The sequence below is a fragment of the Leptonychotes weddellii genome, chromosome 2, assembly GCF_054177405.1.
Source record: "Leptonychotes weddellii isolate Sample4059 chromosome 2, ASM5417740v2, whole genome shotgun sequence".
Taxonomy (NCBI): domain Eukaryota; kingdom Metazoa; phylum Chordata; class Mammalia; order Carnivora; family Phocidae; genus Leptonychotes; species Leptonychotes weddellii.
The window spans coordinates 148,790,539-148,815,530 of NC_138370.1; the positions used below are offsets into that span (position 1 = coordinate 148,790,539).

General features: G+C 37.0%; 1 protein-coding gene across 5 annotated transcripts in view; it reads right to left on the reverse strand.

Annotated features, from left to right (window-relative positions):
• The window catches only part of UBE2K (ubiquitin conjugating enzyme E2 K), a 76,543-nt gene that overhangs the window by 34,387 nt on the left and 17,164 nt on the right, over positions 1-24,992 (reverse strand). For 4 of the 5 annotated variants that reach the window (XR_014143059.1, XR_014143058.1, XR_014143057.1 and 1 more), the window contains exon 2: positions 1,573-1,666. Coding sequence is in view for 2 of the 5 variants with exons in the window: in XM_006732317.3 (XP_006732380.1) it covers positions 1,573-1,666 (94 nt within the window). In the remaining 3 variants the exon portion in view is untranslated. Of the gene's footprint in view, positions 1-1,572; positions 1,667-3,726; positions 3,786-24,992 lie in introns of all 5 variants that reach the window. The other variant, XM_031027020.2, reaches the window with a different exon arrangement.

A 24,992-nucleotide genomic window follows, 5' to 3' on the forward strand; every position in this document is an offset into this window, starting at 1 on the left:
TGAACATTCTGCCTATCTAACTTAGTTCAGGAGGTGTCTTGTTTATAAATATCAGTTTGCTGGAAGAGTTCTAGAATGATAATGCTACTGCCATACTGTCTTTTAAAAATATATCTGAAAACCTAAAAAAGATTCAAGAGTATTTATAATGCCTGCCTTTAAGAAGCAGCTAGTGTATCATTCCATACAATATCTACTATTAAGACAAGAACTTGATTTTTATAAGATAACTAAAGATCTTTTTTCCATCTAATGATTGTCAAAAGGACTAAATGAACAGCATCCATGAAAGCATCCAGACAAGGCCTGGCATATAGGAGGCACTCAATAAACAATACAAAATAAAATAATGTCAAGAAATGGCTCATATGAACTATAAAACAGGAAATAAAATTTTATCATTTAAAATTTAGTAGGATATGCTAAAGACATTCTAGGGTCTTTAAAAATTTAAACGAAAACGAAGATATTCTAGAATATTGGATTTTTCTGATGACTTTGGGTTAACTGTTCCTTAAGGAATTATAAAACCACCTCATTCAAAGTAGACATAACCACCACTTCCAATATTCAGTCAACCCTCATTTATTCAAAAGCAGAAAGTAATTAGAAACGTTGGCTTTGGAGTCAAAGGCTATTAGGACTCAAATCCCAGCTGGGCCACTTAGATGTGTGACCTTAAACAGGTACTTAATTTCTCTGAGCTTAAGTTTCCTCATTCTATGAAACGGTGATAACTACTTACCTCATAAGATTTGTTGTAAGGATTAAATGAGAAAATACACGTAAAGCTCTAAAAGTAAGAACTCAATAAATGCTACTACTACTACTACTACTACAAATTCGGTTATGATTTCTACTAAGCATGTATTTGAATGCCTATTATATGCAAGAACCTTGGTTATGCTACATAACCCAAATTTACAATAATATTCATTACTGAAGATTTGCCTGATGAGGAAATAAAAAGCTATAAAAAGCTTCTTTCTTTTTCTTACCACCCAATTCCATAGTCTAAAGTAGCTACAGACTTAGTTTGTGAAAACAAAGTTGAGCAAAGTTGTCTCTTTTCTTTTCTCTGTCTTGAAATGATACTCAAAGCTTTCCTGAATAAAGAAAATTAAATATTTGGAATACAGCCTGTGTGAAGACACATGAATGAATGAAATACTTAATGACATTCAGGGGAGAGGAGCTTTTTAAAAAAAATATTTTGTCAGAAATTTAAGGCAAGGTTTGTTATAGATACCATATGAAGGGTAACTGAGCATCTATAGTCCATATATTAGAGGCTTAACATGCTAGATGTCTTCTACTGTTAAATTCTAATCTATACTATACAAATTGTAACTTGGCTCTACTAAATCTATGTTGGGGAAAGAAAAAAATCAGCTAAAATTCAGTAAGAAAAATCAGTCTATATAAATATCTAAATTTATTATTTAAATGTAATATCCTAAGCCAAATGAAGTTACCTTCCATGTAATTTATAGATGCTTAAGATTATTCTGATTTAATGTTTCAGATAAGTTCTAATACGCACAATATTTTGATACAGAAAAAAGTACTTGCCTTCATATGGTGTGTCTGGAGGTCCTGCTATTTCTCCTCTTAATTCTGTAAAATTCTCATCTACAAGATCTACTTTAATTTGATTTTTGCTCGTCTTAAAAATAAACAGAAAATAAATGTTAGTTATATCAGCAAGAAAAAAGCCTATTTTAAAGTATTATCTATAAAAAATTTTGAAACCCCCTCTTTAATAAACTTGATTATCTGCTCTAGTAAAAATAATAGCCTGTGCTTTTCTAGGATTTAATTAGCCAATTTTGAGAATATTTAAAACCAAAAAACTAACAAATTTTCACTTGTTTTTAATGCAATAAAACCACTTTGAGCAACAGTACAATGGCTTGTTAACATTATTGGAATGTTTAGAGAAAAACAGCAGACACCTATTTTATATTTGCCAACTTCATATATGTTAGGTCCAAAGTGATAAGTCTATTATTCATCTATAGATGAACGCTGCTATAGTATACCCCAGGTTACATGGGTTCTATCCATATAAACAGAAAACTCAGGGTCATTAAAAGCCATGTAGGGTATAAACTCTCACTTAAACTAACCACAACAACTCTAGATGTTTAGGTTAACTGAACCTATTCCATCCACCCAGATGGTGAAAACTCTAAGCATCTAACTAATTCTCCTTTCCATGAAAATTCCTGAAGCCTAAAATGCCTCACTAGAATCATCTAATGCCTTCAATTTCTTTTTAGGTTGCTTAGTTTAACCAAAGCTAAACTGCTTAGTTTACTTCAGTGGCAGCTACCTACTTTTCAAAACAGACTGTTACTTTCAATTTATCTATATCTATTTATTTTGCACATTACATTTCTCAAAGTCCTTTCACATCTATAGTATCATTTCAATTTCTCAAACCGTTCTGAGTTAATGGTGACCTTAAATGATTCAGAACCCTCCAGGGGGATTCACATTAATGTTCAAAAGTACCTGTCTGCAAACAAGCTCTCCACTTATATTTTGTAATGTTCAGTAATACCCTACTGGTCTAAGTCTAAATTCCTAATACGGTAAACTTTCTCTTTTTCTCAATTGTTAAAAACATAAATCCTTAATATACAAGTTATGTTTTCATTTTTTTGGTTAGGATTTCATATTTCTACCTAAGTAACACAACATATCCATTCCTACAAAAAAAAGCCTTGCAAGATATCAATAGTAAATTTTTTGCTTTCAAACCTACCTTTTTAAGCTTGTTTACTGGATGAACAATGTAAGAATTACTGTTTTAAGGTCCATGGCTTCCTCCCCCAACCTCCAACAAGTAGATACCTATTGTTACTCTTTTTCTGTACTAAGCAGTTTGTATTAATACAGAATAAGTACTGAAAAAATATAACTTAAAACCCAAAGTCATTTCATGACTTCTAATTAATCTTATCTTTTAATAATAACATAAGATTAAAAAACTTTATGCATTTAAAAAACCTTCTAATTAGTCGGTTTATTTCATAACTTTTTTCTATTTTACCCTTGGGATTAATATATTTCATATTTTTCTGAAGTTAATTTTACCCCCAATTAAAATTAATTACAAATATACATGGGAAACTTCTTCCTGTGCCCTAAAAAATCATTATCATCCTTAGTGATTTGCGGTAGAGGATGAAATATACAATTTACCAACGATAAAGTACTTTGTCCAGTACGCACAGGAATGAATGTTAAAATGAAAATCAGAGGCACCACACTTTCACTGACCAATTTAAGAAACTGCAAGTAGAACTATAAGACTTCCAATTCTCCCCTGAGAGTTCTAAGTAAAACAAGAGTAATGAGATGTTGCAAATCATCAATGCTTTCAAAGTTCTTTATAGCTTCCCACAATATCCCCTTTCCAAAAGGAAGTAAATAACCCTAAAATGTCAGGATACTAAAGGATGTGATTAAAGTGTTGGGGAGGAAAAAAAGGACATAACAGAAATTGGAGAAGCTGCCTTCCAGACTGCCCCCAATTCTCAAGTTAGTAAAATGTTAAATAAACAATTATTAATTTTATTAGTATTCCTCTGTCCTTATTTCTGTCCTCATTACCCCCAAATTATAATTAGAGGAAAACAGATCTTTTTTTTTCTCTACAGAAAGCACATTACTAGTGTATGAAAATGTACTAAATTAGCTAAAAAAAAATACAATCACCATGATGAATCCATTATAAAGAAGCATCCTATATGGTCTAGATAGAGTAGGGTCTTTATCTGCAGATAACCAAAGATAAAAAGAAAATGGAAAGTTAAAGACAGATTTTTCACAGCTTAATTTTTCCATCACGCAACAATTATCCTTTATTATCTCCACAGTTTAACATCCAGTTACTCCACAATCCAAAATTCTGATCCCAGTGCCCCCAACAAACTTAAAATCCCACTCAAGGACTATAAGGAAGATACGGAAAATGGCAAAAGATGACAGTATTTAAAAAAGTATGGCCTTTGAAGTCAGACAGATATGAGCTGAATCCAAGTTCTGCCACTTACTTGTGGCATTAATTTAAGTAAGTCACTTAACATCTCTCAATTTTATTACTCTAAAATGAGAATACATATCTCAAATTTAAATGAGAATCTTCTAGAAAGAAGTAGCATAGCTACCCTTCCCCTAGTAGTATTAATTATAAAAACCTTTGCTTTCAAAGCCCTACTCTATAAAATTTATTTCACAGCTCTGTTTCTAGTCTAAGAATGGAAATGTTATTTCTAAAAATAAATAACAAAACAATGTGTTATTCATTTTAATGACCAGAAACACTAAGGCTTTTGGATGAAACCCTGCAGAATGGTGTTACCACTGTACTACATTTTTTGTGAGGACATCTGCAAAATTGCTTTTCTATATTTTCTTCTCCCAACTCAACTAAACACAGAGTGGGACCTCTGATAGTCCTGGTTTTTCTGATGTTCCTTTGTGGCTCCAATGCGTTTCTAACACATAAAAGGAAAAGAGATGAATAGAAGCTACAGTTCCTAGTAAACATTTTTAAAATGAACTATTATAACAAAGTATGCAAAATAGTACATAATGTTAAATCTTATCTGGATGTGGTAAAATTAGCATTACTGCTAATAAGCGATAGTGCAGAATTTAAAGCAATTCTAATAGATTTCCAAGGCCAAGTCTCTTGGTGAATTGATACCATCATCACAAAATTTGTCCAAATAATTCCTGGAGTCTACTATATGCCAGAAAGAAATCTCAAGTGTTAGTGAACAAAACTAAGATATCTGCCCACTTGGAGCTTACATTCTAGTAAGGAAAACTAAAAACTGAAACATTTTATCATAAAGTCTCTAAGTACATTGTTATTTAACCTGTTTAAACTAACATGTGACCTCAAGCAAGTTAATTAATCACTCTGAACCTCAGTTTCAACCTCTGTCAACTGGGAATTATAATTTAATGAATTAATACAATATATAAAACAATGCCTGCCACAAAGTAAATGATGAATGTATAGTAGTCATGTAACATTGTAACATGTTGACTTTTGACAATGATGTAGGAGCAGAAAACTTCCACCTAAAGCAAATATTGCATATTTTTTTGAGAACCACTTGTCACATTACTCTCGCTTGTATTTATCCCTAAAATTTATTCTAAAACAAAATTTCAATCTAAATTTCAGATAGACAAATATAATTCTAAATTACCCCTAAAGTTATAGATCATTCTCATATGCTATAAAGAAACTATTAGTTTGTTTCCTAGTCAAATCACAACTACCAAAGTTTAGGGGCACTGTTTATCAGTATCATGAAAATAAATCTGAAATTCAATTCTTCCTAATTTGTTGGAAATGAGGCTTAAAAGGTTTAAGAGTTGCCATTATTTTCCCTTAATTTAATATGAATGACTTATCTTCCCCTACTATTCTAAGGCTGCCCAAATAAAAAAGATTTTCACTTTCCAAGCATTTAATAAGTAAAAACAATTCTGAAGCTTGGGGCATGTCACATACCCAAAGCAGGTTGACATGGAAACTAAGAGACCAGAAAGGAACTGAAGCCATGGGAACATTTATGACCCTTACTAAATACAAGTTCTAGATCAGTGCTGTCCAATAGATATATAATAATATAAGCCACAGGGTTCCTGGGTGGCTTAGTCAGTTAAGTGTCTGCCTTCAGCTCAGGTCGTGATCCCAGGATCCTGGCTCAGCGGAGAGTCAGCTTCGCCCTCTGCCCCTCCCCCCATCCCACTCATGCTCTCTCTTTCTCTCACTCTATCCCGCAAAAATAAATAAATAAAATCTTAAAAAATGTAAGCCACAAATGCACTTTAAAATTTTCTAGTAATCACATTAAAGAGTGAAGGAAGTAGAGAATTAACTTTAAATTTATCTCCTATATATAAAATTATCATTTTAACATGTAATCAAAATAAAAATTTGAGATATTTTCATTTTTTAAAAAAAAACAGTGTCTTCGAAATCTAGTGTTTAATTTACAAATCACATGCACATTTCAATTTGGACTGCCCACATTTCAAGTGTTCAAAAGCCACATGTGATAGTCAAATCCACAGATATAGAAAGTAAATTATTGGGGGCTGCCTGGGTGGCTCAGTCGTTAAGCGTCTGCCTTTGGCTCAGGTCATGATCCCAGGGTCCTGGGATCGAGCCCCGCATCAGGCTCCCTGCTCAGTGGGAAGCCTGCTTCTCCCTCTCCCACTCCCCCTGCTTGTGTTCCCTCTCTCGCTGTCTCTCTCTGTCAAATAATAAATTAATTAATTAATTAAAAAATAAAGAAAGTAAATTATTGGTTGTTAAGAGAGGAGAGGGAAGGGAGATGGGAAGGATCTGCTAATGGGTACAAGGATTATTTTTAAGGAGATGAAATGTTTTGGAATTAGTTGTAACAGTTGCACAACTCTGTGAATATACTAATAACCAGTGATTTGTACACTTTAAGAAGTCAAAAAACAGTTTTTAAAAACTTGAAAAAAAGTCACATGTGGATAGTGGCTACAACACTGGACAAGTGCAGCTACAGAGAACCAGGAAATAACAGCTTTTCCAATTACAGCAACAGTCTATCATTAAAATTTTACCTTCTGGATTTCTGTCATCATACTTCACACAATATATAATGCAGAATAATTAAAGTTCTGAACACATTAATCCAATGAATATTTACTGAGTACTTACTATTTACAAGGCAAATAGGTATTGAGTGGTAAAACGATCAACCAGAAATGTTCTCTAACCCACCCTATCCACATATATAGAGCTTTCATTCTAAGGTATTAAACAAATTATACAACTTTTAAATGAAGTACAGAATATCATGAGAGTAATATTTAACAAAGAGAATATGGAGGATAAGAAGAAGCTTCTCTGAGGAAACTACCTTTAAAAGATTTACGAATGATGTCAATGATGGCATTTCAAGTCTGCCCTGTGCAAAATAGAAGCAAAAATGGCCCTGGCATGTTTAAGAATTGAAAAGCCACCAATGTGCCTAGAATACACACAAAATAAAGGAGCTGAAATGAAGCAGGGAAAGTAGGCAGGAGCCAGATTATGCAAAGTCATGAAGAACGATGAGAAACATTTAAAGCTGTGACTTGACAATCAAATTTGTCTTTTAAAGAACGAACAGCTGTATAGGGAGGAAAAAATGCCTGGAGGTAGATTAAAGCAGATACAGAGAGCAAGGTTAGGAACCAGTGAGAGTAATTAATTAGTCCATTGGGGGGGTTAAGAAAGAAAGGAAGGAAGTCCACTTTGATGAAAAGAAGTAAATGAATTAAGAGAGATAAGAGGTAGGGGCGCCTGAATGGCTCAGTCAGTTGAGCACCCACCTCCTGATTTCAGCTCAGGTCATGATCTCAGGGTCATGACATCAAGCCCCACATCGGACTCCCTGCTCAGCTTGGATTCTGTGTATCCCTCTCCCTTTGCTCCTCCCCCTGCTTGCACTCCCTCCCATGCGTGTGCTGTCTACCTCTAAAATAAGTAAATAAAAATCTTAGAGAGAGAGAGATGAGGTAAAATTTCTAGGAATAAATTATTATAAACTAAAAGTGTATGATCTCTTAAAGAGAGAACAAGGATCAGTCTTATAGTTTGCTTTTCTACTGAGTGGATGATAGTGCAATAAAAAACTAAGATAAGGAAACAAGAAAGTGAGAGGTCAGAATTTGGGGAAGTGGAAAATAAAAACTCAGATTTGGACATGTTGAGAAGAGCTATATATGAAAATCCAAAGGGCCAAGAACATGGTTCATGGTCTAAAATTCAGAAGTAATCTGGGCTGAAGATATGATGATGAGCAAGACAGGAAAAACCAAGATAGTCTGTTATCACTGGCACCAAAGGAAGAAAAATGTTTTAAGAAGAAAGTAGCTAATGTTGCTGGCAGACTAAAAATAATAGTTAATACTTATATAACACCTTCTAAGTAGTATTCTGATTTATATGTAATAACTCATTTGACCTGTTAACAATCTTATGTATCTACCAATAAAGAAACTGAGCTACAAAGAGGTCACACAGCTAATAATTAGTGAAGCCAAGTTTCAAAAATGACCCATGAGCCAAACCATACACATTTAATTTCACTAAGATACCATCAATTACAGGACGCCCTGTTGTATGCAAGAAAAAAAACCAAACAAACCTTTACTTACACTATGACACAATATTTTGTCACTTAGATTTTTTTAAGGGGGGGGGCAGAGGGACAGAAAGAATCTTAAGCAGGCTCCACACCCAGCATAAGCCAATGTGGGGCTCAATCTAACAACCCTGAAATCATGACCTGAGGTGGATGCTTAACCAACTGAGCCACCCAGGCACCCCTAGAACTTTTTATTTTACACTTACTCAAAGAAACTTTAGACTTCACATGTATCACCCTTAAGACTGCATAAAGAAAAAATAAGCAAAATAGTTATTTTCTTCACATTTAAAGCCCTGAATGTGTACACACAAACACACACACACACACACAATATCCAGGACCATACATAAGAAACTGGTAATAATGATTCCCTTAAGGTAGTAAAACTAAGAACTATGGGAGAGCCTGGGTGGCTCCGTCAGTTAAGCATCTGCCTTTGGCTCAGGTCTTGATCCTGGGGTCCTGGGATCAAGCCCCGCATCGGGCTCCCCACTCAGCGGGGGAGTCTGCCTGTCCCTCTCCCTTTGCCCCTCCCCCCGCTCATGTGCTCTTTTTCTCTCTCAAGTACATAAATAAAATCTTAAAAACACACACTAAGACCTATGGATCTGGGATAGATGGGAGACTATGGTGCTGTCTGAAAATTATTATTAAAAGTCATCCCTTTTCCATTTTTTCCACTTCTGACGGGGCTATCATAAAGCTACTAAAATCAACAGCATGGTATTGGTAAGAGAAAAGACACACAGACCAACGGAACAGAATAGGGAGCTCAGGAATAGGCCCATACGTATACAGTCAACTTATCTTTGATAAAGGAGTAAAAAACGGCACTAGACCAACTGGACATCCACGTGCAAAGTAGTCTCATATTACATTTTACATTTTCTAAACTGGTAAAATTCTTAATATCCAATACTGGTAAGGTTGATGGGATACCAATAAAGCTCAGAAGCCCTTTTAAAGGCAATAGAGCAAAAAGTATTAACACCATAAAATTTGTCACACTCTTTAACCCAGTATAACCACTCCTAGAAACTGCCTAAGCAAATAATTTCATTACAGGTAGGAAAAAATATATAACCCTAACGGAAATCATTGATGCATTAAATATAATGAAAAACATTAATCTAAGTATCCATTAATTGAGGGATGTCTACAAGAATTATGGTGCAATTTATTTTTAATTTATTTATTTTTTAAGATTTTATTTATTTATTTGGAAGAGAATGAGAGAGAGAGAGAGAGAGCATGAGATGGGGGAGGGCCAGAGGGAGAAGCAGACTCCCCGCCAAGCAAGGAGCCAGATGCAGAACTCAATCCTGGGACTCCAGGATCATGACCTGAGCTGAAGGCAGTCGCTTAACCGACTGAGCCACCCAGGCACCCCACGGTGCAATTTAATAGAATACTACAAACAAAAATAAATGAGTATACTTCTGGTTTCCAATCCAACATGTAAAAACTTAGAAATCATCACTCCCATCCACAGAAGAAAAAAGCTAAACCGAAAATCAACAACTCCTCTTAAATCCATCAGAGAATTGAAGCCACAGGGCAAACTGCTGCCCCCAAAATCGCAGAGACATGATGGGCAGAAAATAAGATTCAAACTTATCAGGGCAAAAGCACACAAGCATGAACCATTACCCAGGTAGGAAAACGTAAACTGTAATTGACAAACTGCTGGAGGCACAGTGGGGATGAATTTGAGAGTGAAAAACTCTCAAGGGGCCTTCCCATTTTTGTTTAGTTTTTACCTCCAGGTTCCCTATCAGGTTTTCACAGTGAAGATCAGAGGAAAATGCCCTCATGCTCCTGGCAGAGAGAAGGGGAAAGAAGCCATTTTGAAATAAACCGAGAGTATTCTGTTTTTCTTAACAAGGCCTGCCCTCAAGAGAAACTTTCACCAGAGCCTAACCAATTAGGGTCTTAAAATAGATCTAACCAACCTGAGGGAAGAGAAATACCCTATACCAAACCCTTCCAGTCTTCCAGTATCATCGAAGTGGCGGGGTGGTGGTGGTGGGGAAGACGACTGAGAAGCACTTCTGAAGGTCACAGCCTAGGGGGGGTAGACTCCCTAAAAGACTGGGATGCCTGGGTGGCTCAATCAATTAAGCACCTGCCTTTGGCTCAGGTCATGATCCCAGGGTCTTGGGACTGAGTCCTGCAAAGGCTCCTTGCTCAGCAGGGAACCTGCTTCTCCATCTACCTGCCGCTCCCCCTGCTTGTACACTCTCTCTGACAAATAAATCTTAAAAAAAAGACTGAGACCCAATTACAGGACTATAGACTGCTTCCCCTCCCCCAACCACTACATCAATAGGGCTCCTGTGTAATAACTGGGGATTACAACTCAAAGAACTGCATGTCTCAGACGTGACTTAAGAAGATGTCTCTAAGGAGCCCCAGAGGCAACAGGGAAGACAAAAACAAGATCATCAGAGGAGATTTTAGACTCTGGTATCTACAGCTACAGCAAACAGTATCCCCGAACAGATAGACATAAAGTCTCACACCAAAGGCCTATTTACCTCAGTTCCTTTTACCCAGTAGATCATGTGTGGCTTTCACTTTCAAGAAAAAAATTATAAGACATACCAAAAAACAAAACCACAGAAAAAGACTCGGAAGGCAGAAATGCTAGAATTAGACTAAAAATTTAAAACTATTATTAATATGCTAAATGTCATTATGGAAAAAGTTGACAACATCTAAATCAAATGCGTAATGTTAGCAAAGAGATGGAAACTCTAAGAAGGAATTAAAAGAACATGCTAGAAATAATTAAAAAAAAAAACTAACAGAAATGAAAAATGCCTTTGATGGGCTCATTGGTAAGTGAACACAAACAAAAAATGAATCTGTGAGCTAGAAAAAATGTCAACAGAAACTCCAAAATCTGAAATGCAAAGGAAAAACAAATGAAAAAGACAGAATAGACTCTCCAAAAGGTATAACATACAAGTAATGGGAATACCAGAAAGAGAAGAAAAGAAACGAAGAAATATTTGAACCAATCATGACTAAGAATTTCCCTAAATGACAATCAATCACAGATCCAAGAAATTCAGAGAATATAAAATAGAATCAATCCCAAAAAATCCATAGCTAGGAATATCATATTCAAACTGAAGAAAACCAAACACAAAGAGAAAAGCTTGAAAGAAATCAGAAGAAAAAATAAACCTTGCCTATCGAGGAGCAAAGATAAAAATTACATTGGACTTCTCAGAAATCATGAAAGCAAGAAAATGGAATGTACTTAGTGTTGAAAGCAGGATCGAGTGGGTGACTCAGTCGGTGGAGCATGTGATTCGATCTCAGGGTTGTGGGTTCCAAGCCCCATGTTGGATGTGGAGACTACTTTAAAAAATAATATTAATAAAAACAAAGTGTTGAAAGCAAAAAGCCCTACCAACCTAAAATTCTGTATCCAGCAAAATTATCCTTCAAATAGGAAAGATTAAACTAAAGACTTCTCAAAAATAAGACATCTGTTGTCAGCAGACCTATCTTGTAACAAGTGTTAAAAGAAATTCTTCAGGAAGTAGGAAAATGATATACATAAAGAAAGAAAAAGCATTAGAGAAAAAATAAAGGTAAAATAAAATCTTTGATCTTTCTTATTCTTTTGGGGGGGGGAAGTAAAGTGGGGGGAAAGATGGGAAAAGGGCAGAGGGAGAAAGAGTCCCAAGCAGGCTCCACGCCCAGCACGGAGCCTGATGTGGGGCTCAATCCCACAACCCTGAGATCATGACCTGAGCCAAAATCAAGAGTGGGATGCTTAATGGACTGAGTCACCCAGGCGCCCCTAATTTTTTTCATTCTTAATTGATCTAACAGATAATAGTATGTTCAAAACAGTAACAACAACAAAGTATCTCATGATTATATCTTATGGGTAAGAAATTAATGACAAACATTACAATAGACAGGAGGGAGAAAATGTGAATTTTGTTACAAAGTACTCCCACTACCTGTGAAGTAGTATAGTGTTATTACAGAGTACTTGTTAAGTATATATGGCAAATTCGAAGGCAACTACTAAAAAAAAAAAAGAAAAAGAAAAAGCACAAATAATATGCTAAAAGGAGGAAAAAAATGGAATCATATAAAATGTTCAATAAAACAAGTTAAGGCAGAAAAAGAGTGTAAGACAAAAAAGAGAAAGAACAAGGGCAACAAACAAAATACAGTAAAAAAAGGCGCACCTGGGTGGCTCAGATGGTTAAGCGTTTGCCTTTGGTTTAGGTCATGATCTCCAGGTCCTGGAATCAAGCCCCACGTTGGGCTCCCAACTCAATGGGGAGTCTGCTTCTCCCTCTCCCTCTCCTCCTGCTTGTGCTCTGTCTCTCTCTCTCTCTCAAATGAATAAATAAAATCTTAAAAAAAAAAAAAACTTAAAAAAATACAGTAAAAAAAAAAAAACTTACTGAGCCACCCAGGATTATATTATTAATCCAATATATCAACAACAATTTTAAATGTCAAGAGTCTAAATATAACAAAAGACATACTATTGGAGTGGATAAAGAAAAAGGTCCAACCATGTTATCTAAAAGAAACTCACTTTAAATATAAAGACAAAGACACATTAACAGTAAAGGGGATGGAAAAAACTATAAAACTAAGAAAACATAAAAGCTTCATGACAACTAGATTAGGCAATGATTCCCTGGATATGACACCAACAAAAAAAATAAACTGGAACTACATCAAAGTGAAAAATTCCTGTGCATCAAAGAGCATAATCAACAGAGTAAAAAGGCTTCTATGGAATGGAAGAAATTATTTACAAGTCATATAAATGACAAGTGATTAATATCCAGGATATATAAAAGAACTCTTAAAATCAACAACAACAACAAAAAACAGGGACGCCTGAGTGGCTCAGTCAGTTAAGCATCTGCCTTTGGCTCAGGGTCAAGTCCCTTTTCCTATTGGGCTCCCGACTCAGCAGGGAGCTTGCTTCTCCCTCTGCCTCTGCCTGCCGCTCCCCCTGCTTGTGCGTGCTCTCTGATAAATAAATAAAATCTTAAAAAAAAAAAAAATCAACAAAAACCAAACCCAATTAGAAAATGGGTAAAGTACTTGGGCAACCCTGTTGGGACCCCTCTCACTCTTGAAAGCTTTTTCTGTATCTTCACTTAATAAACTTCTAACGCTTTACTCACACAAAAAAAGGAGGGGGTAAAGTACTTAAATAGACATTTCTCCACAAGATATACAAACAGCCAACAAGCACATAAAAAGTTGCTCAACATCATTACATAACTATAATTAGGGAAATGCAAATCAAAACCACAATGAGATACACGGATCTATCGGGATGCCTAGTATAAAAAAAAAAAAAAAACAACTGAAAATAACAAGTGTTGGCATGGATATGGAGTAAATGGGACCTTGTGCATTGTTGTTGGGAATGTAAAACAGTGCAACCACAATGGAAAACAGTATGTTGTTCATCAAAAAATTGAAAACAGAATTACCACGTGATCAAGCAATTCTACTTTCAGGTACATGCTCAAAAAGCAGGGTCTCAAATAATCTGCACACCCATTTCATGGCAGCATTATTCAAGAACATCCAAAAGGGGGGTGCGTGGGTGGCTCAGTCAGTTATGTGGCTACCTTCAGCTCAGGTCATGATCTCAGGGTCCTGGGATCGAGTCCCACACCGGGCTCCTTGTTCAGCTAGGAGTCAGCTTCTCCTCTGACTGCTGCTCCCCCTGCTTGTGCTCTCTCTCTCTGACAAATAAATAAAATCTTAAAAAAAAGGAACAGCCAAAAGGGGGGTTCCTGGGTGGCTCAGTAAGCTAAGCATCTGACTCTTGATTTTGGCTCAGGTCATGATCTCAGGGTCCTAGGATAGAGCCCCCCGTTTTGAGGATTCTCTCTCCCTCTGCCCCTCCCCCCACTCTCTCTTGTTCTCAAATAAATAAATATAATAAATCTTTTAAAAAAAATCCTTGAAGTACGTATGTGCTTAACAACAGAGTTTCAGGGGTGCCTGGGTGGCTCAGTCAGTTAAGCATCCAACTCTTGATTTCGGCTTAGATCATGATCTCGGGGTTGTGAGATCAACCCCACATCAGACCCCATACTCAATGGAGAGTCTGCTTAAGATTCTCACACCCTGGCCGCCTGGGTGGCTCAGTCAGTTAAGCGGCTGCCTTTGGCTCGGGTCATGATCTCAGGGTCCTGGGATGGGAGCCCCATGTCGTGTTCCCCACTCAGCAGGGAGTCTGCTTCTTCCTCTCCCCATCTCACATGTGCGTGCGCTCTCTCTCTCAAATAAAATCTTAAAAAAAAAAAAAAAAGATTCTCTCTCTCCCTCTCCCCCCTCAAAAATAAACAAACCTTAAGAAAAAAAAAAAACCCACGGAGCTTCAAAATACATGAGGCAGTAACAATAAAACTATGAGAAACAAATGAATCCACTACTATAGTCAGACTTCAACATCCCTCCACCACTATAACTCTATTTGACAAATCCAGCACACATAGATGGACCAATCAGCAAACACCAAACTGGATCTAATGTACATCTATAGACTACTTCATCCAACAGTAGGAGAATATACACTCTTCTCAAGCTCAAATAGAACATTCACTAGACCATACTCTGGCCCATAAAACACAAATTCAAAAGAACAGGAATCATACAACATATACTTTCAAACCACAATGGAATTACACTGGAAATCAGGGGCACCTGGCTGGCTCAGTCGGTAGAGCATGCAACTCTTGATCTCAGCTTTGTGAGTTCAAGCCCCACACTGGGTGTAGAAATTACTTAAAAATAAAATCTTTTAAAAATAAACTAGAAATCAATGACAGGAAGATAGCTAGAAAACCTCAAAACACTTGGGGGATTAAACAACACACTTCTAAATAACACATAGGTCAAAGAATACATCTTAATGGAAATCTTAAAATATTTTGAACTAAATGAAAACAAGAAGACAACATCAAAATTTGCAGGAGATGATAAAAATAGTGCTTTGAGGGAGATACATGTTGAATGCATATATTAGAAAAAAGTCAAAATTAATAACCTAAGATTCCACCTACGAAATCAGAAAGAGAACAACTTATATACAAAGTAAGGAAAAGGAAAGTAATTTAAAAGTTGAAGCAATGAAACTGAAAACAATGAAATTGAAATCAATGAAATTGAAATCAATAAAATTGAAACAAGAAATAAACAGAAAAGTCAACTAAACAAAAAATTGGTTCTTTGAAACAATCAAGTAAATTGATAAACTCTAGACAGATTAAGAAAAAAAAGACACAAATTACTAAATATCAGAAATGAGAGACCCATCTCCACTAATCCCATCGACATTAAAAGGATAAAGTAATATTGCAAACAACTCTATGCCCAAAAATTAGATAACCTAGATAAAGTGAATTGATTCCTTGAAAGACACAATCTGCCAAAATTCAACAAAGATAGACTATCGGAGTAGGATTATATGTATTAAGGAAATTGAATCAGTAACTTTACAAAACAAAGAGCATCAGCCCCAGATAGTGTCAATGATGAATTCTACCAAACATTTAAGGAAGAAATTACACCAATTCTCTACCGCTTATAATCTCTTTTGTAAGGTAGAAGCAAAGCAGGACGTATTTCCTAACTCATTCTATGAGGCCAGTATTACCCAGTACCAAAAGCAGAAAAATGACAAGTACAGACCAGTTATCTTTCATGAACATGCATGCAAAAATCCTTGAAAAAATATTAGCAAATTTACTCCAACAATGAATGAAAAGAATTATACAGTTACCCTTGAACAACAAGGGGGTCAGGGGTGCTGATGCCCTGTACAGTTGGAAATCTGCATGTAACTTTTGATTCCCCAAAAACTTAAGTACTAATAGCCCACTACTGACCAGAAGCCTTACTGATAACATAAACAATTAACACATATGTTGTATGTTACATGTATTAATACTGTATTCTTACAATAAAGTAAGCTAGAGAAAGAATATACCAATAAGATCATAAAGAAGAGAAAATACATTTACGTTACTTTACTGTATTTGTCAAAAATGTATAAGGGGACCTGTGCTATTCAAATCTGTGTTGTTCAAGGGTCAATTGTACACCATGACAAGTGGAACTTAACCTGGGTATACATGCTGGTTCAACATTAAAAAATCAATTAATGTACCGATCACATCAACAGGCTAAAAGAAAAACCAACCATATCAATAGATGCAGAAAAACCATTTCACAAAATCCAAAACCCATTCACAATAAAAACACTCCATAAACTAGGAATAGAGTGGAACTTTCTCAACTTGATAAGTAATATTTACAAAAAAACACAGCTAACATATTTAATGGTGAGAAACTCAAAGCTTTCTCAGTAGGATCATGTACAAGTCAAGGATATCCCTCTTACCACTCATTTTTAACATTATACTAGTTCTAGCTACTGCAAGAAGAAAAAGCGTATAAATTGAGAAGGAAAAAATAAAACTTTATTCACAAATGACACCTATGTAGAAAATCTAAAAGAAATGACAAATTCCAAGAATAAGCAATTATAGCAAGGTTGCAGGATACAAGGTTAATACACTAAAGTCAAGCACTTTATATATATATCAGCAATGAACAACTGTAATTTGAATTCAAAAACACAATACCATTTAACATTAGCACCAGTAAGCCAAAATACTGAGGTATAAATCTAACAAAATATGTGCAAGAACTATATAAGGAAAACTTATAAAGCTCTGATGAATGGTATCAAAGAACTAAAAAAACGTAGGATGGGGCGCCTAGGTGGCTCAGTCATTTAGCGTCTGCCTTCGGCTCAGGTCATGATCCCAGAGTCCTGGTATCGAGCCCCGCATCGGGCTCCTTGCTCAGAGGTAAGCCAGCTTCTCCCTCTCCTACTCCCTCTCTCGCTGTGTCTCTGTCAAATAAATAAAATCTTAAAAAAAAAAAAAAAAATGGAGGAGTCACCCTACCGAGCTTCAAGATTTAGAGTAAAGCTACAGTAATCAAAATATGGTACTGGCCAAAGAACAAATAATCCATGAAACGGAATAGACAGCCCAGAAATAGGCCCACATAAATATAATACAGTCAACTGATCTTTGACAAAAGAGTAAAGGCAATACAACAGAGCACAATCTTTGCAACAAATATTTCTGAAACAACTAGACATATACATGGGGAAAAAAAAATCTAGACACACTCACAATACCCTTCATGAAAATTGACTCAAAATGGATTAGAGACCTAAACATAAAATACAAAAGTATAAAACTCCTAGAAGATAACAAAGGGGATAATCTAGATAAACTTGGTATGGCTATGACTTTTTAGATATAACACCAAAAGTTCAATCTGTGAAAGAAATAACTGATAAGTAGGACTTCATTAAAATAAAAAACTGCTCTGCAAAAGACAATGTCGTGAGAATAAAGGAAAAAGGGACTGGGAGATAATATCTGCAAAAGACATATCTGATAAAGGACTGTTACCCAAAATACACAGAGAATTCATAAAATTCAACGATAAGAAAACAACACAAAAAATGAACTTAAGACCTTAACAGACACCTCACCAAACAAGATATACAGATTGCAAATAAGCATATTAAAAGATGGTCCACTTCATATGCCATGGAGGAAATGCAAATTAAAACAACTAAATACCACTGCACACCTATAAGAACAGCCAAAATCTGGATGAAATGCGGGCAAGGATGTGGAGCAGCAGAAATTCTCAATCAGGGGCGCCTGGGTGGCTCAGTCGTTAGTCTGCCTTTGGCTCGGGTCATGATCCCGGGGTCCTGGGATCGAGCCCCGCACTGGACTCCCTGCTCAGCAGGAAGCCTGCTTCTCCCTCTCCCACTCCCCCTGCTTGTGTTCCCTCTCTTGCTGTGTCTCTGTCAAATTTAAAAAAAAAAAAAAAATCTGAAAAAAATTCTCAATCAGTGCTGGTGGGAATAAAAAATTATACAGCCACACTGGAGACAGCTGTGGTTTCTTTGAGAACTAATCACACTCCCTTGTTATTTACCCAAAGGAGTTGAAAACTTATGTCCACACAGAAACCTGTACATGGATGTTTATAGCAGCTTTATTCATGATTGCCAAAACCTGGAGGCAACGAAGATGTACTTCAGTAGATGAATAAACTGTGATACATTCAGATAAGGGAATATTAAATATATATTTGTTACATATACAAATATATAATAAAAATAGCTATCAAGCCATGAAGAGATACAGAAGAAACTTAAATGCCTATTGCTAATTGAAAGAAGCCAATTTGAAAAGGCTACATATTGTGCAATTCCGACTATATGCCATTCTGGAAAAGCAAAACTATGGAGACAGTAAAAAGGTCAGCAGCGGTGGTAGTGGGGAGGGAGATAGACAGGATGACACAGAGGATTTTTAAGGCAATGAAAATACTCTGGGGAGGTGCCTGGTTGGCTCAGTTGGAAGAGCATGCAACTTTTGATCTTGGGGTCATGAGTTCAAGCCCCACATATGGTATAGAGATTACTAAAAAATAAACTTAAAAAAATACTCTGTATGATATTATAATGACGAACACATGTCATTACATATTACATTGCCCACAGAACAAACACCACCAAGGGTGAACCTTAAGGTAAACTATGGACTTTGGATGATTGTCAGTGTAGGTTCATAGATTGTAACAGATGTAATCTATACCTTGGTAGTTTGTAGGGATGCTAATGAGAGAAGCTATGCATCTGTGGAACCACGGGGTGTCAAAAAGTTGTTCTTAAATCTTGTGATACTGCACAAGCTTTCCTTTACAACTATCATCACACACAGAGCTAAAATACTTTCAGTATGGTTGTACTCTTGTTCGTATTTATTTAAGAAAGTTCATAAACTGAAAATTCCTATATTTACTAAATATATAAACGCACAGGAAAAGTTATTGAAAGGGGCGCCTGCGTGGCTCAGTTGTTAAGCGTCTGCCTTCAGCTCAGGTCATGATTCCAGGGTCCTGGGATCGAGCCCCACATCGGGCTCCCTGCTCAGCAGGAAGCCTGCTTCTCTGTCTCCCACTCCCCCTGCTTGTGTTCCCTCTCTCATTGTGTCTCTCTCTGTCAAATAAATAAAATCTTTAAAAAAAAAAAAAGAAAGTTATTGAAAGTTCCCTCTGAAAGAGAGGATCAGGACTGAGGAGAGGAAGGAAAGGGTGCCTAAGTATTGAAAACTTTTACTCTAGGGCACCTGGGTGGCGTAGTTAAGCATCCGACCTTGGCTTCGGTTCAGCTCATGATCTCTGGGTCGTCAGATCAAGACCCACGTTGGACTCTGGGCTCAGTGTCGAGTCTGCTTAAGACTCTCTCTCCCTCTCCCTCTCCCCCCTCCCCCAACTCTCTCTCTCCTTGAAGTAAATGATCAAAAAGAAAATTAAAAAAAAAAAGAAAACTTTTACTCTGTGTCTGTGTGTATATATATATATATATATATTTTTTTTTTTTTTTTTTTTTTTTAAGATTTTATTTGACAGAGAGAGAGGGAATACAAGCAGGGGGATTGGGAGAGGGAGAAGCAGGCTTCCGGCTGAGCCAGGAGCCCGATGTGGGGCTCGATCCCAGGACCCTGGGATCATGACCTGAGCCGAAGGCAGACGCTTAACAACTGAGCCTCCCAGGCGCCCCTCTGTATATTTTTCACAAAGACCCTGTATCCTTAATTTAAAACAACTTTTTGATCTTCCAGATTCCTGTATCACTAAGAAATTTCAAAGGAATTTTAAATGATAAAAAGTACTGACAGCAAAAAAGACAAAATAACAAAACTCTTAAAGAACTGAAACCAAAGGAAGAAAAACAAAATAAAATTGAAAAGCCATGGGCTCAACTGATAAGATAAAGAATAAGTAAAATAGGAGCGCCTGGTGGCTCAGTCGGTTAAGCCGCTGCCTTCGGCTCAGGTCATGATCCCGGGGTCCTGGGATCAAGCCCCGCATCGGACTCCCTGCTCAGCGGGAAGCCTGCTTCTCCCTCTCCCTCTGCCTGCCTCTCTGCCTACCTGTTCTCTCTCTCTGTCAAATAAATGAATAAAATCTTTAAAAAAAAAAAAAAAAGAATAAGTAAAATAAAGGTGAGAAAAAGAAACTAAAAAATGAAGTAAATCATACCCTGTATTTGCCACATATTATAACAGATCATAAATAATAAAAGAAATGTATTACATAGGAGTTTTTAAAAACACCTAAATTGAAAAAAATTTTGAACATGAACGAACATTAAGACAGAAAAAGAAATTCACAAAAAATATGCCTTTTAGCAATTGCTCTAAAAAGATACTTCGTTCTCAAACACATAGCCCAATTTACAAAGAATAATCCCATATGGTTTCAAAACAATTAAATGAATAGAATGATCATAAACACATTTTATAAAACAAACATGGCTCTGACTCCCCTCAAACTTACCTAGCACAATTCTGAACAAATACAGGCAAGTCTCACTAAAAAGATACACAACTCTGAACAAAATCATGGTTAACATGCATTACAAACTGAAGTACTATTCACTATGACCAAAAGGGATTTATTCCAAGAATTCAAGAATGATTTGATTCCATTAAAACTTTTATCAAAAAGTACTTGGGGGGTGCCTGGCTGGCTCAGTTGGTGGAACATGTGACTCTTGACCGTGGTGGTGTAAATTTGAGCCCCAGTTGGGTGTAGAGATTACTTAACAATAAAATATTAGGGGCACCTGTGTGGCTCAGTCAATTAAGCGTCTGCCTTCGGCTCAGGTCATGATCCCAGGGTCCTGGGATCGAGCCCCACATCGGGCTCCCTGCTCCGCGGGAGGCCTAATTCTCCCTCTCCCACTCCCCCTGCTTGTGTTCCCTCTCTCGCTGTCTCTCTCTGTGTCAAATAAATAAAAAATAAAAATAAAATAAAATATTAAGGGGCACCTGGGTGGTGCATTTGGTTGAGCACGGGACTCTCAGTTTTGGCTCTAGTGGTGATCTCAGGGTCATGAGTCAGGCTCCACACTCAGCAAGGAGTGTGCTTAAGTTTCTCTCTCCCTCTCCTTCTGCCCACCCCCACCCCCTGCATACATGCGCTCTAAAATAAATAAATCTTAAAAATAAAATCTAAAAAAAATTAAAAAGGTATTTGGAAATGCCTTAATTTGACAAATACAGACCTTAAATTTGACAAGTATATATATCTGAAATTGAAACAAAATCATATTTTTCTTAAAAAAGGGAAAAGACAAGAAAATATGCCATCACTTCTACCACTTAAGAGTAATCCTTTCGGGGCGCCTGGGTGGCTCAGTTGGTTAAGCGACTGCCTTCGGCTCAGGTCATGATCCTGGAGTCCCGGGATCGAGTCCCACATCGGGCTCCCTGCTCGGCAGGGAGTCTGCTTCTCCCTCTGACCCTCCTCCCTCTCGTGCTCTCTGTCTCTCATTCTCTCTCTCTCAAATAAATAAATAAAATCTTTTAAAAAAAAAAGAGTAATCCTTTCACCTAAATGTTTACAAACACTATTATAAAATCCAACATGAATTTATTTTGAATAAATTTTATTTTAATCACAAGAGTTTCAAACAACAAAGGTCTCAAATTACTTTTGAAGCTGTGACTTGAAATCCCCAACCTCTAGAACTGTGAGAAAGTTAGTTTCTGTTGTTTATGCCACCCAGACTATGGTATTTCACTATGGTAGCTTAGGTTGACCAAGACATCCACACACTGGTAATAAAAAAAGAGAAAGGGGAAAATCATTATTGCCATTGGAGGTGACTACTATATCAAATCTTTACTCTGATAATAATTTTCATTCCAGTTGACAATGGAAATCTCTTCTTTCTAGGAGAATATTAGCTAAGCAAATGTAAAGTTGGCAATTAGGAAAATCAACTTTCTGCAACCCCCAATGTAATAACTGATGCAGGCAAGGATCAAATGACCTAGCATCGCTAACAGTGAGACAACCTGATATTATTGCACATCTACTAATGACTGAATATGAAATTTATACTACAGTAGGAGTCTTCTTGCCAAAAATGTTTAACCTGAATCTAGTCAAACCTTTACATATAAATTCCCAGTTTACAAGAAATATAAAAAGCACCACCATAAAGAAATCTCCATGGGGCGCCTGGGTGGCTCAGTCGTTAGGCGTCTGCCTTCGGCTCGGGTCAGGATCCCAGGATTCTGGGATCCAGCCCTGCATCGGGCTCCCTGCTCAGCGGGAAACCTGCTTCTCCCTCTCCCACTCTCCCTGCTTGTGCTCTTTCCCTCGCTGTGTCTCTCTCTGTCAAATAAATAAATAAAATATTTAAAAAGAAATCTCCAGGATTTTCAGTGTCAAAAAACAAAAGGGTGTGTGTGAGAGAACCACTGTAAATTTTAAAACACTAAAAATTACATTCATATGCAATTTGTAAACCCTAAGTAGATCCTGCTCCTCCTTCCCAAAAAAGGCTATAAAACCTGAGGAAGTATGAATATTAGATACCAAGGAATTAACATTTTCTTTGGCAGGACAATGATATTATGGTTACGTAAAAGAATGTTATTTTTAGGAGATGCAAGCTCAAGATTTTAGTAGTGAATTACCTTCCTATCAGTAACACTAACAATTGTTGAATCCAGATAGTGGGAATGTAAGTATACTTCAACTTTCCATTTGAAAATTTTCTTAATTAAGGGGCACCCAGGTGGCTCAGTCAGTTAAGCGTCTGCTTTCAGCTCAGGTCATGATCCCAGGGTCCTGGAATCAAGCCCCGCATCGGGCTCCCTGCTCAGCAGGGAGTCTGCTTCTCCCTCTCCCTGTGGCATTCCCGCCCCCCCACCCAGCTCGTCCTCTCTCTCTCAAATAGATAGGATTTGAAATCTTAAAAAAAAATTTTTTTCTTAATAAAAAGTTAAAAAAAATTAAAAAATAAAACTGGACAATTGATTTTTCTATTTGACTTTAAAAAAAGATTGTATTAATGGAGAGAATATGATGAAATTGGCTGCCTCATACAATGCCAGTGCTAGAGTAATTTACAACAAACTTTCTGGGAAGCACTTTGGTCATCAGCATATGAAAAGTTCAGACACGAAGACCAGTAACTTTTTTCCAAGATATCTATCTTAGGGAAATAAATTCATATAAAAATTATATAAAGATATTCTATTCAATACACACACACACACAGTGGAAAAAACAGAAACAACTTTTTTATTTTTTTTATTTGACAGAGACACAGCGAGAGAGGGAACACAGGCAGGGGGAGTGGGAGAAGCAGGCTTTTCGCGGAGCAGGGAGCCCGATGTGGGGCTCAATCCCAGGACCCTGGGATCATGACCTGAGCTGAAGGCAGACGCTTAACGACTGAGCCCACCCAGGTGCCCCCAGAAACAACTTTTAAATGTTCAACTAAAGAACGGTTTAGGGTGGCTTGGCCGGCTCAGTCGGAAGAACATGAGAATCCTGATCTCGGGATCATTGAGTTCAAGCCCCATGTTGGGTGTAGAGATTACTTAAATAAATAAAACTTAAAAAAAAAAAAAGAAGAATGGTTTAGTCAGGTAATACTAAATATTAGATATATAAATTAAATACTGTTAATATTTAATGCTATTTAATATTTAAACAAACTTTTTAAAAAGATTTTAAGTAATCTTAGTAGCTCAGTCATAAAGCACCTGTCTTCGGCTCAGGTCATGATCCCAGGGTCTTGGGATCGAGCCCCACATCAGGCTCCCTGCTCCACGGGAAGCCTGCTTCTCCCTCTCCCACTCCCCCTGCTTGTGTTCCCTCTCTCGCTGTCTGTCAAATAAATAAAATCTTCAAAAAAAAGGTGGGGGGGCGCCTGAGGGGCTCAGTTGGTTAAGCGGCTGCCTTCGGCTCGGGTCACAATCCCAGGGTCCTAGGATCGAGTCCCGCATCGGGCTCCCTGCTCAGTGGAAAGCCTGCTTCTCCCTCTCCCTCTGCTATTCCCCCTGCTTGTAGTCTGTCAAATAAATAAAGTAAAATCTTAAAAAAAAAAAAAAAAAAAGATTTTAAGTAATCTCTACACCCAACGTGGGGCTTGAACTCATAACCCCGAGATCAAGAGTCGCCCACTCCACCAACTGAGCCAGCCAGGCACCCCTAAACAGTAAACATTTTTAAAGAATATTTAATGCCACATAGAAAACATAAGATATATCGGGGCCTGAGTGGTTCAGTCAAACATTTCTCCCTCTCTCTCTTTTTTAAGATTCTATTTATTTACTTATTTGAGAGAAAGAAAGAGAGCGCACACAAGTAGTAGAGCGGCAGGCAGAGGGAGAGGGAGAAAGCAGGCTCCCTGCTGAGCAGAGAGCCCAATGCGAGGCTCAATCCCAGGACGTCGGGATCATGACCCTAGCCGAAGGCAGACACTTAAGTGACTGAGCCACCCAGGCGCCCCAAACGTCCAACTCTTGATCTCAACTCAGGTCTTGATCTCATGGTGGTGAGTTCAAGCCCCCATTGGGCATGGAGCCTACTTAGGAAGGAAGGAAGGAAATATAAAATATATTATGAGAAAAAAACACAAAACAGTATACTACATACTAAGACCTTGATTTGGTTTAAAAAAAAAAAAAGATGTTACTAGCAACAGCAATCTGTGGCTGATGAGAGACTGTTGCTTATACCTGTCACCTTTGCACATTTCTAAATTCTCAAAAAAGAGTAAGGAGACAAAGACTGTAATTCTAATAAATATTTAAAGACTGTAAGTTCTTATCCCCATGGTCATACACGTAATTT